The sequence below is a fragment of the Canis lupus genome, chromosome X (assembly GCF_048164855.1).
Source record: "Canis lupus baileyi chromosome X, mCanLup2.hap1, whole genome shotgun sequence".
NCBI classification, from domain to species: Eukaryota; Metazoa; Chordata; class Mammalia; order Carnivora; family Canidae; genus Canis; species Canis lupus.
The window spans coordinates 39674232-39692171 of NC_132876.1; the positions used below are offsets into that span (position 1 = coordinate 39674232).

The 17940-nt window shown below is 44.3% G+C and overlaps 1 protein-coding gene across 6 annotated transcripts in view; it reads left to right on the plus strand.

The window, feature by feature from the left end:
- Positions 1–9169, plus strand: part of DCX (doublecortin) — a 139845-nt gene extending 130676 nt beyond the window's left edge. For all 6 annotated transcript variants that reach the window (XM_072818206.1, XM_072818207.1, XM_072818213.1 and 3 more), the window contains one exon: positions 799–9169. In XM_072818206.1, the coding sequence (XP_072674307.1) occupies positions 799–855 (57 nt within the window). In that variant the 3' untranslated portion in view covers positions 856–9169. The remainder of the gene's footprint in view (positions 1–798) is intronic.
- The last annotated feature ends 8771 nt before the right edge of the window (positions 9170–17940 follow it).

Here is a 17940-nt window from a genome sequence, read left to right on the forward strand (position 1 = left end):
ACTCTGGAAAACAATACTGCAGTCTACAAATTAAACATGTAATGTCATACAACTCAGCAGTAGTACTCCTGAGCATTTATCCCAGAGAAATGTAAACTTACGTTCACACAAAAACCTGTAGAGGAATGTTTATAGCAAGCTTAATTTGTAATAACCTGCAATGCCCTTCGAGGGTGAATAGTTAACCAAACTGTGGTATAACTGCACTATGGAATGCTGCTCAGCAATATACAGGAGTAAACCTGCTGACATGTGCAACAACTTGTATGAATCCCCAGGGAATTATATGCTAAATGGGGAAGGCCAGTCCCAAAAGGTTACATACTGTATAATTCCATTTGTATACCATTCTTAGAATGACACAATTGTAGAGATGGGAAACAGATTATTGGTTGCCATAGGGTGTTTAGAGGTGGGAGACGGGGGGCTGTAGCCCTAAATTGGGGTAGCATGAGGGAGCTCTTTAGCGACAGTACAGGTCTGTATCTCATTTGTGATGAGGGTCACACAAATATGTACATGTGGTAAAATTGCATAGGACAACATATACACATGCAAGCATATGCACACACATGAGCAAATGGAAATGGCAAGATGTTACCATTGGGGGAAACTGAGTGAAGGGTACATCAGTAGAAGTATACCTCCCTATACTTCAGCTTCCTCTGAAACTATAATTAGTTCAGAATAAAAATTAGAGAAAATACTAATTAGAAAAAAAAAGTCATCCTATTTTGCCCATTTCAGAGCCCAAGATGGCAAGAAAAGGAGTTAACTTTATCTCTTATCTTCTTACAGGATCTGTACCTGCCTCTGTCCTTGGATGATTCGGACTCACTTGGTGATTCCATGTGAAGGAGAAGAGAATGTTCAGAGTCCAGAGTACAAATCCAAGCTTACAGTTACAATAGGGTACTTCTATGCTCAAGTGTCCAACAGGGCTATTGGTGCTTTCAAGTTTTTATTTGTTCTTGTTATTTTTTAAAACACACTGTAATATGTTGGGTTTATGTTCCTGTGATTTCTCCTCTGGGCCACTGATCCACAGTTACCAATTATAAGAGATAGATTGATAACCATCCTTCGGGGTAACTTTCTGGGGATGTAAAATATGCTAATCTGTGACCTTTCTATTGAAAACTTAGGCGCCTGCATTGTTTCTCCCGTTTCACTTTGCTCATACACGACAGTCTTCCTTCTGTAGAGGGTTGTTTACATACATAGCACTTAAAATGCATTTGTGGGAAAGAAACTCATTGGCAAATCCAAGAGTGACAAACACAAGTGCCCCTTGTCTCCCGATCTCAAGAATGCTGGAGGATCTTGGGAGGGCAACAAGGCAGCTCCCACACCTCGCTCTTCACTCCCAATCAAGCCCCCAGTTTATCGTCTCGCACCAGTTCTGGCTGTCAAGGGGGAGAAACACCAGCAACTCCTAATTCTGACATCAGATGCTTAGATGAGCCCAGTGCAGGGCTAGACAGAATTGAGAAACACTGTAGACATTTCAGTAGAGTTTCTAAAAGCTCAGTGAATTTCTTGTCAATCTCTCCAAGTGGGGCAATTTGCAATCAATAAGCAATTAAGAGTTGGCGGTGAGGGACTTCCTATACCCAATTCCTCTAGGAGGCTGTCTAACATAGCGAGTTATTACACAAACTGTATGGTATCCATCTATCTCTGTTCTATTGAATGCCTTGTAAACAGCCAACACTGAAAACACTGTGAGAATTTGTTTTCAGGTCTGATACCTTTCAGTCACTTTTTATAGCAAGAAACCAATACCCTTTTTATAAAACTTCATGTCTGTACTTCAGGCTCCTTTTTTTATAAACTGGTGATTTTTCTTTTGTCTAAAAAACACATGCAGAAAATTTACCAAAAAAAATGCAAAAGAATAACGTAGTTTAGAAATCATGCTGTCACTGCCAAACAGAAACCTCCAGGAGGAAACAAAATGAATAGCAGAGGCCAATTCAATAGAATCAGTCTTTTGATAACTTTTTAACAGTTCTGCTTACATTAATAATTTCAATGTGGACCAGACATTCTAATTATATTTTAAAGGAAATGTTATGGCATATTTTAAGCAACAACTCTTTTTTATCTACAATTCTGATATTTCATACTGAAGACACGGAAACCTTTCGATTGTCTTTAACACTAGAAAGGATTTCTCTTTGCTAAGGACTGATCATTCGAAATAGTTCTCAGTCTTTGAGGCACCGGTTCATAACACTGCTTTTTGTCTGTAATCATAGCCCATAATGGCAAAGACAACTAAATTTAAGGGAAAGCCATGCATGCCAGTTCTGTGTTTGCTTTTAGCAGATATGAAGATTTCCTTATTTCTTTGTAATCCTTTGGATAGTTTGTGAGGTGCAGCATTCAAAGCCAAGCCGCTGTTTGGCTGCTGAGTGACTCGCGGTTGTTTCTCCACTTGAACTGGAACGAGCTTGGGGTGTGTGTATGTGTGTGTGTACTTGCAGTTGCTTCATGATTAGGAGATGCTCCAGAATACCCCTACATGGATCCGTGGCAACCTGGTAGCATTGCTGATGTGCATATGTAGAAGGGGACTCGGTGGCGGAAGGGGTAGCTCAGATGTCCCTAGACAAGCCTCAGATACCTTAGCTATAAGAATTATGCTTCAAGAAAAGTCCTGATGACGGTACTACCAATTCCTGGTTAAGTTGGTCATCAAAGAACCCCAAATCATGAGAATCTCCCTTTGCCCTGCTCCTTTATTTGTAGGCGAGTTTGAAACCAGTATAGACAGGTCTATTTTTAATCTTCAGGACAGACCTCTCAAAGATTCCACTTTCTCCAGATCTCAGCCTGGTTCCTTCAATTTAAGGTGAAACAGAGGCTGAGGCAACTAACCAAGATGCTGGTAAAGAGCAAGACCAGAGGAGGAATTTGGATTTCCTCCTGTCTAGGCCCTATGCTATCTTCACGAGCATTTCCTCACTGGTGGCGTATGTACGAAATGGACATACTTTCTTTAGAGTGGCCTTTGACCCAACAGTCTTCAGTAATAAAAGTAGATCTTCCATCTTTCTTTGAATCAATTATAGGAGAATGTTTCTGTACTGCCACTTCAGGGGGCTTGGTCTTATTCCAAATTCAAGTGTTTAATGATTACATGTTAAATTGGCCCATTTTCAAGGCAAAAGAAAAAATTGTCACTGAGCGCCTTCACCCCCGTCATTCATTCCGGATTTTGCTCAATCCAGTATTACCACTAAAGTCCCATTGTGTTACCTTCTGCACACTCAGCAAATATCAAGTCATTCAGCGAGCATCTGCCACCGCTCCCCACATCCTCCCTCCCTCTTTTACGTGTGCATGAGCTACGCACGTGCATGCGTACACACACACACACACACACACACACACAGTCTATCTGTTGCTTGTTCCTACCTCCTGATTTTTCTCCCTTACAGAAATAGAAATAGGGACAAAGAAGGGCAAAATGTATATATGGGGGCTGGGCTGAACAACTTCATAAGTAGTGTTAACTAGGGATAAATTGAGAGAAAATTTCCTTTTCTCTTCACTGTTTTGGAAAGGATAGCCATTAGCATGACTGCTTTGTGTCCTTAAGGACTTTAGTATTAGCCTAGATTGAATCATAGAGTTTTCTAGCTGGAAGGAACCTTAGGATCACATCATCTACTCCAAATTCCTCATTTTCATGCCAGGAATGGAGATGCAGAGGTAAAGTAATTTCCCCAAGGTCACACAGCTGGCTAGGGGCAGGGCTGGGATTAGAACCCACATCTCCTGGCTCTTTTTCCAGGGCCTTTTCCCACTGAACTGTATTGCCTTCCACTAGGCTCCTGAGAATTCTTTCCCAGGGTCATGTTGCATCTTGGAGCCATATGGTGCTGCCCTGAGCTCAGTGGGAAATCCACCCAGCAACCTAATACGGCCCTTTCTCCCTGTGTTCACATGGTTCCCATCTACATGGACTGCAGATGCCCCCAAAGAGAAGGAGGCATTGAGAACCCACAGGAACAATGAGGTCCCTGACCTTGTCAACTCAACACAGGGGATCACTGCCCCACCTCAAGGAGCCCTCAGGACAGCCCTCTGAGCTCCAGTCCTGTCCAGTGGAGATGGGGGAAGACTGACTTTCCCTGTCAGCTCATTTCATCTCCTACTGGTTGGGTCTTTGTAGGCTGAGAGAAATGTTTCTTGTTCTTAGAGCAGGGAAAGGAAGGAAGAGCAGAACATAGCTTTGTTTGTCCTGATTTTTTGAGATGGCTTTGCAGTATTTTTTAAATGACTGTGACTGCCATTCACTGGCCATAATTTCTTTTAAAATATGGGAGAGAGCCCAGCTAGAAAATAACGGTCTCACTGTGGTGGTTCTCAACTACAATGTTCCCATAGCCATCCTGCCCCAATGGGGACAATTTCCAGGTATAAGCAAGGGGCTTTGTAACTAAAATGCACCCTGGCTGATGTTAAACGTTGGTTCCTTGTGTTTGCACTAAAATAGCAAGCTACGTGCTCTATACCCCATACTCGTCTTCTTGTGTACACTGCTTGGTCCTGTGGCCTTCCATGGCAGAAACCAGGGCAACAGGGTCTGAACACGTGGTTTCCTCATACCATGGCTCCTCCTGGGAACTAAGGGGGGTGTTCATTAGTTCAGGTCCAAGAGACTTCCTTCTGGGCTTACTCCACTTCTCAGGAAATTCTCTCTTCTTCCTGCTTCCCCTCCCCAATTGGAAGTAACCAAGGAACCTTAAAGTGGATGTATAGTTCTAAGAAGAAGGGAAATACAAGGGGTCTGAGCCCCTAGATACTTCTTTGAATCACCCAGCCCAAGTCATAGGGCAGCAATCCACAGTGCTTGCTTTGGACAAAACTGTGTCTACTTCCCTGGTCCCTTCAATACTCTGGAAGGACATGTTCTGATCCCCCTCAGATTTGGTTCTAAATAGCTTTTCTTTTTTAAAAACACATGTCCCTCAGACAAGGGAATAAGCATGCCCATGTGCCCCAAGTGAGCTCTGGCACACTGATGGGACTGTTTTCCAGGATCAGCCTACCTCTGAAACATCTATGCCAAGAGACATCTCCAGACAGATGCCCTGGGACCATGGGGTTTGAACGACCTCCTTTGCTACCCAACTTGCTCTGGGGACTAAAAGGCATTAGAGATTCATTTTTAAAAAAGATTTATTTATTTATTCATGAGAGACAGAGAGACAGAGAGAGAGAGAGAGAGAGAGAGAGAGAGAGGAGAGGAGAGGCAGAGGGAGAAGCAGGCTCCTTATAAGGAGCCCAATGTGGGATTCGATCCTGGGTTTCCAGGATCACACCCTGGACTGAAGGTGACGCCTAACCATTGAGCCACCGGGCTGCCCAGAGATTCATTTTTTTGAAGACAGCCATTGGAACCTGTATGTGGCCACAAAGGGCCGCTTGATTCTCCAAGGCAAGGCCTCAATCATGCATTGCATTAAGGGATTTGGCTCTTAGGTCTAGGCTGGTTTCATTAGTAAACTGTCAGTATTTTGAAGCTCACCTGAGATGAGGGGGCGTTAAGAGTCCTATGTTTTGGGACGTGGAATTGAGAGAGAATGAAATTCCAGACATCGATGTGCCAGAAGTGATCTGAGACCTCCTGTGTAGCAATGAAATTGTCACACTTCTGCCACTGCCCCTGGAAGGGGACCTCTTTATGTAGCGTTGTCCACTGTTCTGTGAATCCATAGAGGGTTTCCTCTTCCTTGTAAGTATGACCACCTTGAGCAAAGATAATGCATTGATTCCCCATGCATACCTTTTGGTAGAAGAGGCATCTCCAACAGGTTCTCTGGCTCTTGGTGGCCCGGACCCAGACTAGTGCTGGTAATATTCAGTGGATTGCCCTAAAGGCTGTAATTATGGGCCAAGACAATGCAGACCATCCATTTCTTAAAAGTGAATTCTCAATTTTATTCTTCCTCCAGTTAGCACTCCTCACTTCCCTAGTAGTTTACATAAAAAAAAGGCTGGAGGTTTTTGTCACAACAGCCAAGACACGGGGTGGGGAGGAAAATGCATTTCTAAACCCACAGAGTGCTGACTCCAGTGGTCAACCTACTATGAGCTGGGTCTGTTAGCAGTTCCTCTTAAGCCCCTTCCATTGTTTCTTTTCAGAGATTAGAAGGCTAACTGTCCCATCGGCTTGCCTTTCAGTATGCCTAGTTGAAGGGACTTTGCCCCTCCTATCTTTTCAGGAAAAGGAGACTGTCTCTTCTGTCTTCTCCACCCTGGTCCCTAGAGCTTATTCAGCATCCCCAAAGGTATAATGTGGCCTTGACATTCAACTTCTTAGTGTCAACATTACTTCCTACTGGTTTCTTATTAAGGATCTATGCAGACATCCCACTTTGGCCTATGTGGTGTGACAGTGGCTATCAAACGACAAGACTCTCGAATCCACTTGTGACTGCCTACATTTGTATCCCTCAATTTCATAGGCTCCGGCATCTTCCAGAATCAGATGCAATCTTATCTTACTTTAGATGCTTGGAGCTGGGGTCTGGGGAGTACAGAATTCCCTTGGGAAATTAAGGCATCTTCCTGCTTCTGATTAGGACAGGCTAGTTGGGAGAGGTTGGAAGGCACAACAGAAGTTAGAACAAACTCCTTGTGAATGAAGGCACAAACGTGGAGATGTGGGAACTTCTCATTTCTGGGTGAATAACCTGAGGAATCAATGTCTTTTTGCCACTCTCTACCTCCCCAGTGTATCTCTTTGTCTTTTCTTTCTCTCTCTAGCACACTAGATTTGCTCTCAATTTTATACTCCACTATCACTCTCTCTTTCCAGAGTACAAACGCCCATCCCTCATCCTCTGCAATTCTCTTGCTTCTTTGATGTCTCCCGTTCTATTCCTTTCTTCCTCCATGTCTAGGTTTTGGGCATATCCCTCTTCTTAGCCCTGGGATTTTGCCTTGGTGATGTGAAGTTATTTCTGGACTTAACCAGTGCTGATCCCACAGTTCAGTCAGAAGTATGGAGGTTGGAATCAATCTGATCCTGACTCTTCTTCTCCATTTTCAGTTGCGATTCCCCAAAGCAGATCTACACAAGCAGTTTCCTTACAGCCCATCTGTTGTTAGGTCTTTGCCTTCCAAGCGCTGTACAGAAGACTCTGTGGTTCCTTTTTAGTCTGCCATTTTGTGGAGCAGTGAAGTGTGCTCAGAGAAATAATCAGCTGAACAGAAAAATCCACCCATGGATTCCTATCAGCTAAATACTATTAACAGATTTTGTTTGATTTTCTCATATTTTAAAAAGCTGCAATATAATATAATGAGAGAGCACAGGTTATTTCTGCTGTCATTTGGTTTGGCCGGGCAGGGGCGTTAGGTGTGGGGGTGGGGGAGCAACTCGTTTCAAGTTTTACCCACTGACACATTAAGCTGTCTGTAACAATCTTACGTTTGGGGTTTGCCAACTGTTGAACTGTTTTAGCTGAACTGATAGGCAATTGGGGTTGATTTAAATGGAAAGGATAATTAACAAACCCCTACTATAGAAAGAAATACTCACTTAACTAAAATGTATTTGTCCTTATGTTACTAAATTCACCTAAACATTTACTCTGGACTCCAACTGTTCCTATCTCTGTACAGGCAGTCCACATTAAGAGTAATTAATGGGCCTCAAGAAGTCAGCTTGTAGGTGCTAATTTATTCAACATGGTGCACAGCCCTTGGGGATGTCACTGCTTGGCAATGCTATATGGAATGCCCTTTCCAATGGCTTTTCCTTATAAGTTCTCTTAAAGGGATTCAAGCAAGTAAGAAGTTATACCAAAACGTCTCTCATGTATGGTCCTGCAATATATTGCAGCTTGAAGCCAATGATCCCTTATGACTTACACAACTAATGCATGTTTTGATTGAAGTTTGCATTGCTCATGTGTGGTAAGTTCTTTAAAAAAAGTTTTGGGTCACCTTTTTGTGCCATTAAACTTGTACAGAAAATGCTTTTATGGCCATTTTCAAAGGGAGAAAGTTTAAAATGGAAACAGCCCACCCTTTCTGCCCTATAGCCGTAGTTAGAACTCAGTTAAATGTAGCAAAACAGCTGTAATTGGTGGTTGTAGTATTAGAGGCGTTAGCTTGCTAGTGACTAGCTTTGGAGAGTAAATGCATGGTATTGTACATCACATTTCTTAAATAACTCATTTTAACCTCTGAAAAGAATATATTCTTCCCTGTGGTCCCCCTTCCCTCCCCTTCCCCCTGCTCCCAGGTGTCTTACAGTTGTAAATAACTGATTTGGGGGCCTGATGCTTTTTGCCAAGTAAAGTCAACAAAGAACAAACAGACCAAAAAGGGGGGAAAGGCAATTTCTCAGTCTCTCAGCAGCTAGCAACCATTTCTCAAGGGGTGACATTATGATCAAAGACTCAACTTCCCTTTGCGTAAAAAAATCAGTGGCAGCTTGGGAATGTCTTTGACCACTTGCTTGCATGGCAGAGTTGAATAGTTCTCGGAATTGCATATAATTGAAAGACAGTGGACAATGATGTTCCTTTATCCCTGCAGCAGTTTTGAGGTATTTGGAGACCTCAGAAGGCTCTGCTTGACCAACAAGCAATACTTATTAAGAAAGAAAAAGAAAAATGGAGAAAGACGGCAGATAATTTAGGGACTTTTTAGCTGCCCCCTCAAAAGAGTTACAGCCAGAAAAGACAAGGACATGCATGTATATGCATTGCTGTTGGTTTCCCAGGCAATGCCTAGACCTGCTCTCAGACTATGATTCTAAAGTGGTGTTCCAAGAAGGCACTCTCCTTTTTGGTTTGCTGTTCCTACTTGGACTGGCAGGTTTGATGAGGCCCATGTAAAACCAGCTGGAGCAGACCCTTTTCATCTCCCGTGCCTGTTAATATCCCCCTCCCTCCCTCCACAATTTCATGAGGGCTTTCTTTGGTTAGAGGACTTCAAAGTCTAGAGAAGTTCCCCATGTGTGTAACGTGTTGTGAACTGTGAATGCTGCAGATTCACGGCATTCAATACCAGGCGGCCAAAGAGCTGCTTTTGCAATCATTTTGGCTCTCAAGCTCTGTTCTTCATCTCATTCTCATTTCTGTGTACATTTGCAAGATGTGTGTATGCCATTTTCCAAAAATAAAATTTGATTTCAATATTTCTGGCTGACATTGTATTTTTTGAAGCATTGAACTGATGATCATAAAACCACAAAATGTCCGAGCTAGGAAAAAACTTAGACGTTCATCGGTCCAACCCCTTAATTTTATAGATGAGGAAGCTGATGATCGATGCTCCCTCCCAGAGTCGACCAGGAATCAAATGGCCTCTTTTTATGTATGAGATGCTTTGACCAAGGTTAATCTTGGTTATCAGCGTAGGTGGCCACTTCTAGTCCTCTGTTTGCAGAGGCCCAAGAAAGACTTCATGTGGGTTCCATGCAAATACCTCTACCTGCAGTCCCTACCTGCAAATTTTCAACCTGTTGATAGTGCAGCTACTCTCGGGGAGAAGGGATACCTAAATATCTCATCCTCAAGCATAAATGACTATTTTTCTCAGATAAACTTTTATTAACAGGGAGAAAAGGCACTGGGTTTGTGAAGAGGTTGATTGAAAAAGATGGAGAAAAGGTTACAGAAAGAGGAGGCTGAGGTCTTGGAATATAGATTGAGCAACTCACAATGAACACCTGACCTGTGTTTAAAGAAGCAAGGATGCCAGCATCCTGAGTATTCCCAAGGACTGAGATGGTTAAGATTTTTCCTTTCCCCAGCTCAGTATTTTATCAATTAGCTCCAATGCCATTAATCTGGTTGAGACAAAAAAAAAAAAGGAAATAAAAATGGGAATTTTTAGTGTTCCTGATTCAAAATATATATATTGGCTACAATCAGACTAGCCCAGGTCAACCTTCCAGCCCACTATTGCAAGACCCTCCTTCTTGCTGATCCTACATGATGTTGCTTTCTCCCAACTTGATCTGTCCTGGTCTCCACTGCAAGTAGAACTTTTCTAAAAGATTTGGACGTTGTCATTCCTGTGACTGGGAATTTATGACAGTTGTCTACTGCCCATCAGATCAAGTCCAACTCCTCTATGTGGTTTTCATCAAGACATATCTGGAGCACTATGTTCCAGGTCCTCTGCCAATTGCAGGGCCTTGGGTTTAAGAGTTTCAGTCCAGGGAAGGCAGACTTGTAAATAAATGAGTCTGTACTACAGGAACACCAATGATGGGATCATTAATGTCCTGGGATGGTCAGGAAAACTTCACGGAACTGGCAGCATTTGAGAAAAGACTCAGAGTTTTCGAGGTGGGCAGGAAGTGTTCTCAGCAGAGGGAAGAGCACAAGGAATGGCAGAAAAAGCAAGACCCTCTCTAAACACTGAAAACTACCTGAGGTGGCAAGGTTATAGTTCCATTATATAGGGTTCTGGAGGAAAATACAAGGGCATCATCTAGAATTACAGTTTGGGTGGTTGACCAGTGGTTCCCAAGAGTTGGTATAGCAACCAATGGCAGTCTGTAATAAAGTTTTTACCAGACTGTGGTGAAAAGAGAGAACTAAGGATAATATGGTGTGGAGTTTGTTTGTTTTTCATAGAAACAAATTACTCCATGTAGAGGACTAGAAGACAGATGCAGGTTGGTTTTTTAATGTCCTAACAAGGCAAAATAAAAAGTAAAACCAAGAGTGGCTTACATTCAATCTAGCTATCTTAATTTCTTTTCTTTTCTAATTTGATCATCTGTGAAGTTTGGAAGTGTGGCAGCCAATGGTTTAGACTAAAAGAACAGACAAATGGAGAAACCAGTGGGGGCCGAGTTGTAAGGAAAAAGATGTGTGGAATTTGAAGGGACTTCTTTCTCTGAGCCTAAATAGTCTCTCCTGTTAGCCCTCCACCTTCCGCACTCTCCCTTCCTCCCTCTCCCTTCTTCCCTCTCCCCTCCCCACCTCCCTCTCTTTTTATTCTTTTTATGATTTCCTTCTTTCAACAGTTGCTGCTGAAAGCCTTCTCCACCCCAGGCTCTGTGTTAGGGGCCTGCAGATACAGAGATGACACAGGATTTCCTGCCTTCAAGGTGCTCACATTGCAAAGCAGTGCAACAGAACCACCTAGGAACATGTCAGAAATGCAAATCTGTGGGGCCCACCCCACTACACTGGATCAGAAACTCTGGGAGTGGGGCCCAATGATTTCTGTTTTAACAAGCCCTCCAGGGGATTCTGAGGCCCTCCCTCATTTGAGAACCCCTGCTCTTGTGAATTCTACTTCCTTTTCCCCCAGGACTCAGTGAGGACCTAAATAGTATATATGATCTCCTGGTCCATTTGGATTACAGTTTGCATCTTGCCCAGAAGAACAAAGACTCAAGAGGCTAGTGATTCTGGTAAGATCTCTATATGTTTAGTTTTCTGATGAAAGACTGCTTTTTCAAGCTTGAGAAAAATCTTGCATAAGTAAAGACACTGAGAGTGAGTCTTTGCGACTGCTGCAGGAGTCTGGATGGAGACATGAGGGGGCCCAGAATTAAGGCCAGAACAGGGGTGGTAGAGAGGAAGGATGAAGCCAAGGTGCTGTTGATACAGAAGTGTCAGGATTTGATGGACCAGCTGGATACATGGAGGAAATGTGAGAGAAGGGAAGCCCCGACTTGAGTAATTCTGTCCTAGCTTCCTTCCCCTGTTCCTAGACATGGTCCTGTGCTCCGGACAGCTCAGTAGCTTCCCTCTTATCCACCTCCTCCCCTGACTTGGGCCCTGGCTATGCAATGCTCATTCACACTTCACTCTTGCTGACAAGAGTCTACCCTTCTTTCTCTGCCCAGAAAAATACCCTCTGAATGCCCTTCCACATTCTCTTCACCTGTCTAAATCTCAGATGTAGCCAAAACCTACCAGCAACGGAACTTAAGGCATATTTATAAGAAAAACAAATCCAAACATGGAGGAAAACTGGCAATTTTTCTCTCCTGAACTTTTCAGGGCAGTCCTGATCTTATGTAATTTCCCCCCTTTTCCAAATAAAGGTGATTTTAAACATATAACTAACTCCAACTTCATTTTTAGACCTTTCTTAAAATTTTTTTGTATAAATACACTCAAAAATTGGAAAACATCCCTTGTCAGGACACACATCCATACTGAGGGTTTGGAAAATGTGATTCCTTTCTGAGACAGGCTTTCCCCAGGCTTCCTTGTCAACTTGTCTGGCTCCCCTGGCCCCCATCCTCTTGCCAGTGTCAGGAAAGACACTGCCCTTCTATCTCTAATCCTCGCTTTTCGGTACTCCAAGAGGGAATTTCAGATTGTCTGATTATATCAAGACTGATTTCATCAAGGAGACAGTCTTGAGTAAGCAGGTAATTTCTCTTTGAACCTCGGAGACTTGATTTTCTCCAATCAAGAAGACTTGGCTTAAATTGTTGTAATCCCTCTTCCTCTTCCCCCACCTGCATGGCCCTGGATGATTCTGAAAATACTTTACCCAATTTAGAGAGGGCTAAGTCCTAGAGGCCTGCATTATGTACTATTCACTATCGCCAGTAATGAACCACTTGCGCACAGAATTGCAGAACGTCAAAGGTGGAAGGGCCCTTATAAACCACTTGTCCAATGTTTCCCAAACTTCCCCAGGGATGTGAGTCAATTGGGCTCCTTGCTACAAATACAAGTTCTGGGACCCCATCCCATTCCCACTTCATTAGCCTGTCCAGGACAGTGGCCAGGCAAGGTATGTTTAACAAGAATCACAGTGATTCTTTTCATCTGGGAAGTTCATAGCGCTCCCCAAACTTTACTGTGGATGGAATCACCTGAAGATCTTGTTAAACTGCAGCTTCCGATTTACAAGGTTTGGGGTGGGACCCAGATTCTGCATTTGCAACAAGCCAACATGCTCTATGCTCCTACCCTGGCAGACCAGATTTTCGGTAGCAAAGCCTGAAGTTCATTATTCAGAAAAGGAGGAAACTGAGGCCCAGGGCAAGAAAGAAAGATGCCCACAATCAGATACTTGGCCAAGGTAGACTAGCATTGAGGACTCTAGACTCCCAGGCCAGTGCCTTTTCCATATTGACCAGGCTGCCTATCGCCAGCAGGCACTAAAAGCAGCCCAGCTGCAATGGTACTGTTTCCAATCAAAGGCTAATTGGAAAAATGATGTTTCCTGAAAGGGGAGCAGCCCTGGCTTGTTTCAGTAATGAGTGGGCACACTGGCAGGGTGTGTGTGGGGGAAGACAAAGGATGGGGGAGGGGAGAGAATTTACGTCTCCTTTTAATTGAAGAAATGAGCCAAGTTCCCCTCCCCTCACAAGGAGGCCAAGGGTTTAAGGTCACACCATGTCCTCCACGTCCTTCAGGAAAAGCACTAAACGGAAGGAAACTACACCGAACCAACCAACCAAACAAAAACCCATCATCTAGGGCCTCGGGAAAGTGCTGGAACAGAGGTCCTGCAAGGAGCCAGGAGAGCCAGGATGGAGGAGGGGCAGTCTGGCCTCTGGGCTGGGGTGATGAAGGCTGCTAGATATTAGAGTTAGTATAATAAAGCATTAATGATGAAAAATGAGCTAAGAATTACCCTGCCTGGAATAAATCTTCATTTTAATGGTTCCCTTCAGGCCCAGGCTTCACTGAGGAGATGTAACCTGAGCTGAGACTTAAACAAGTTGGAGTTTGTTAGGTGATGAGGGAGGAGGGGAGGATGGGGGGGCATTGTAGCCAGAAAGGCCAGCGTGAACAAAGACAACGAGATGTGAGCTGTGTCCACTGTGTCTGGGGACAGCAAGTCCTCCAGTGAGGTGGAGGGAGCATGGGTGCAAAGAGAAGGGGCCGGGAGCAGATGAAGAGCACGTTGCGAAGGTGAAGCACCTTTCTGTCGTTTGACGGACACGCTCCACGGTCTATGTTGGTCACTGTCCGGGGCTCTGGTGTGGAAATGGGCTGGGTCCCTGACCTCCCAGAGCCCCAAGGCTAGCTAAGGAGGGCAGTAACTATACCAACACCCCCCCCCCATTCCCAAGTGCTGTGACCTGGGGAAGAGCAAAATGGCAGAGGAAGCATGCAGTCACCTAATTCAGCTTGTGGGATGGGGCAGTTAGAACTTTCCAGAGGAAGTGACATCTTCACTGAGACTTAAAGACGAATACGAGTTAGCCCAGAGGTGGAAGAATGTTCCAGGTCAGAGGAAGAGAATATGGTAAGGCCCTGAGAGAAACACTGCTTGTCGGAGCAGCAGAATGAAGGCTGATATGGCCCAAGTGTGGGGGGTGATGGAGGAGAGGTGGTGAGAGGTGACACCAGAGAGGCAGGCAGAGGCCAGACCGTGCAGGGCCTGTAAGCCACATTAAGGAGTTTGAACTTCCCTCCTGAAGAGCACCCAGGGAGTCATTAAAGAGTTTTAAGCAGGAGAGTGAGATGAGTAGATAAAATGTGGCTAGATCACTCCTGCCGCTGCCAGGAGACTGGACAGGAGGGTCGCAAGAGCCAGAGAGGAGCAGAGCATGGGGGTTGCGGTGGCCGGCAGGGATGTCCTGATCCAGGGACGAACAGGTGACAGCTTGGACAGGGGTAGTAGGTAGCAGTGTAGTTGGGAAGGAGATAAAAATTGGCTCTCTCAAGAGGTGGAATCTACAGGCTTGGGGAAGGATTAAATCTGAGGGAAGGATTAAATCTGAGGGAGAAACCCTTCAGTTCTGGATGGAGGGGGGTGAAAGGGGGATAGGAAAACTCTGGGCCAGGAATAGCTAAGGGTCTCTGAAAGGTGTCACTGAGGGAGGGACATTTGGGGACCTCTCGCCAGTGGCAGACTCTCATAGAGCCTGGGCTTCTTCAAGGCACAGGTCTACCAGAGGTTAGGGGCCAGTGAGAGACTTTTGTTTTCGAGGCCCCTCGGTACTATGTGGCCTCTGAGTAGAATGGGCCCCTGCTGGGCGTACTTCCTTCTGGCTAAAGAGTCTGGGCCCAGAGGGAGGAACTACCCATTGCTGGCCTCTCCCATTGTCTGTCAGACACTGAGTTTGGCACCACACATGCTTTATTCCGAACAAGGCTCACCAAACCCCAGCGAGGTGGATGGTGCTATCTTCATGTTTGCAGATAGGAAGCTGGCTCAGAGAAGTTAAGTGACTTGTCAATAATCACACAGCCAGGAAGTGATGCTCTGATGGTCTTTCCACTCGACCAAATTGGTTCTCAGAGAAATGGTGACACAGCAAATGGACTCTATGCTCAATCCTGCCACCATGGCTACCACAGAATTAGGGTTGAAATGCATCTCTGCCCAGGGTGGCAAAGAGGTTGCAAATGTATTTGAGGCTGTCATGTCACAACATCCAAAGCTGGAGATGCTGCAGGCTAAAAAGGCAGTTCTCACAGCCATGAAGAAAGCAGGAAGAAAGTCATGGGATGTTAGAGGTGGATGGTACTTAGCATAGAGCATGTTCTCTCCAGAAGCAGCCTGGAACTAATAGGGTAAACGCAGTGCAGTATACACGAAACATGGAGCTTGGATGCAGTGTGCACAAAGCCAGAAGGATGGGAACTCAAGAACAGAGAGCTCAAAGGACTTGGAGAAATCATCTGATGTGGCCCCCAACCTGTTAGCTTCATTCTTGCTGGGTTCTTTCTCCATTTTAGCACATTGTCCTTGTCTTTCAAAATGTGGGCCAGAGCACCGAATGGCACAACCTATAGCATGGGAGAAAATCTTTGCAAGTCATGTATCTGATAACGGGTTAATATCCAGAATACATAAAAAACTCCTACAACTTGACGACAACACCAACAAAAATGATCCAGTTAAAAATGGGGAAAGGACTTGAATAGACATTTCTCCAAGAAGATACATGAATGGCCAATGTGCATGTGAAAAGATGCTCAACATCACCAATTATGGAAATGCAAATGCATAACACTAGGAGATATCACTTCACACCTGTTAGGATGGCTGCTATCAAAAAACCCCAGCCAATAACAAATGGTGATAAGGATGTAAGGGAATTATAACCCTTGTGCATTGGTGGGAAGCATGTAAAATGGTGTGGCTACTACAGAGCACGGTCTGGCAGTTGCTCAAAAAATTAAAAGTAGAATTACCAGAAGATCCAGTGATACTATTTATGGATATGTACCCCCAAAGGACTGAAAGCAGAGTCTCCATGAGATATTTCTACACCCATGTCCATAGCAGCATTACTTACGATAGCCAAAAGGTGGAGCAACCCAAGTGCCCACGGACGGACAAATGGATAAACAAAATGTGGTACCTACATAGAATGGAATATTATTCATCCTTACAAAGAAGAAGATTCTGATGCATGCTACAATATGGATATGCGCAGAGGACATTATGCTAAGTGAAAGAAGCCAGCCATAAAAAGGGCAAATACAGTATGATTCCATTTATATGAGGTATATAAAGTAGTCGAACTCACAGAAACAGAAAGTAGCATGGTGGTTACCAGGAGCTGGGGGAGTGGTTGTTTAGTGGGTACAGAGTTTCACTATGCAAGATGAAAAAGTTCTAGAGACCTGTGTTACAACAACAGTGTGAATATACTGAGCATTACTGAACTGTAGGCTTAAAAATGGCTAAGATAGTAAATGTGACATGTATTTGATCACAATTAGAATTTTAAAAATTTTATTTTTATTTTTTTAATTTAAAATATTTTTTTTAATTTTATTTATTTATTCATGAGAGACAGGGAGAGAGAGAGAGAGGCAGAAACACAGGCAGAGGGAGAAGCAGGCTCCATGCAGGGAGCCCGATGTGGGACTCGATCCGGGGTCTCCAGGATCACGCCCTGGGCTGAAGGCAGGCGCTAAACTGCTGAGCCACCCAGGGATCCCCTGAATTTAAAAAATTTTAAATGCAGGCTGGGATCAGTATCTCTGAGAGTTGCTTCTGTCTAGAAACCTCAGCTCCCCTCTCTCCTGTTTTCCTGAGCTCTCCCCAAGCCTCCTCCAGAACACTTTTTCAGACAATGGGAAGAGTGGGAATGATTCTCAGACCAGGCCACTTCCAAACCTCCTCTTCTGTCCCTCCCTCCCCAGCCTGCAGGGTCCCTCCTCCTTTGCTTATACCCAATGGATGTCCTTAGCCTGTTTCCAGCGATGCCATGGAATGTGCCTTCTCAGAGGTCCTGGATGAAGGCTATTGACGAGAAGGAGAAAGGTGTGGACAACTTGTTCTAGCCCTGTAAGTTACAAGGAGCTGTGCGCTTGTCCAGCAATAGCATAGCTTTGTAGATTTCAGGCAAGCATATGCTTCCTCTGAAGTGTCCTTTCACTGCAGGTACAACACAGTAAACCATGATCCAAAAAAACCCTGTCCACCCGTGAATGGCGCTTTGTAAGCCGGTTAATGTATAACACTTTAGAAAGCCGGGCAGGGAGCATGTTTGCTTTTCCAACAGGAACCACATCAGGGGTGTCAGATGCCAATAATCCCAGGATTCTGTGGTCATAGGCTTTGAATCTGCAGCCAAACTTTGGCATCCAGACGTGGAGGCCAGTGATTTCCAACCTTTTCACCACCAAGGATCCCTTTTATTACTTTTTCCCCTGAGGGCCCCATGTTTGGAAAGATTTTTATCTAGCAAAGCTGTTTTATTATGGAATAATTCATTTCCCAATTTTTCACTCCCTCAGAGCTTCTTATCCACATGAGATAACCACACCAAGCTAATATAATTTCAGTCAAAAGCAAAGAAACATGATATTGTACTTAGCTCTTTGTGGCTTTGTCTTGGCTGAATGTACAGTTTCTATTAGCCTTTTTTTCAATATTAAAAAAAAAATCTTAAGGGCACTAGTCACTGCCTTTGGAGACCTCCGTTTCAAGAACTGCCAGTACAAGCTAGTGGGGACAATGACAGGAAGACTATCAGCTTTAGAAGCTTTGAAACCTATGAACCAC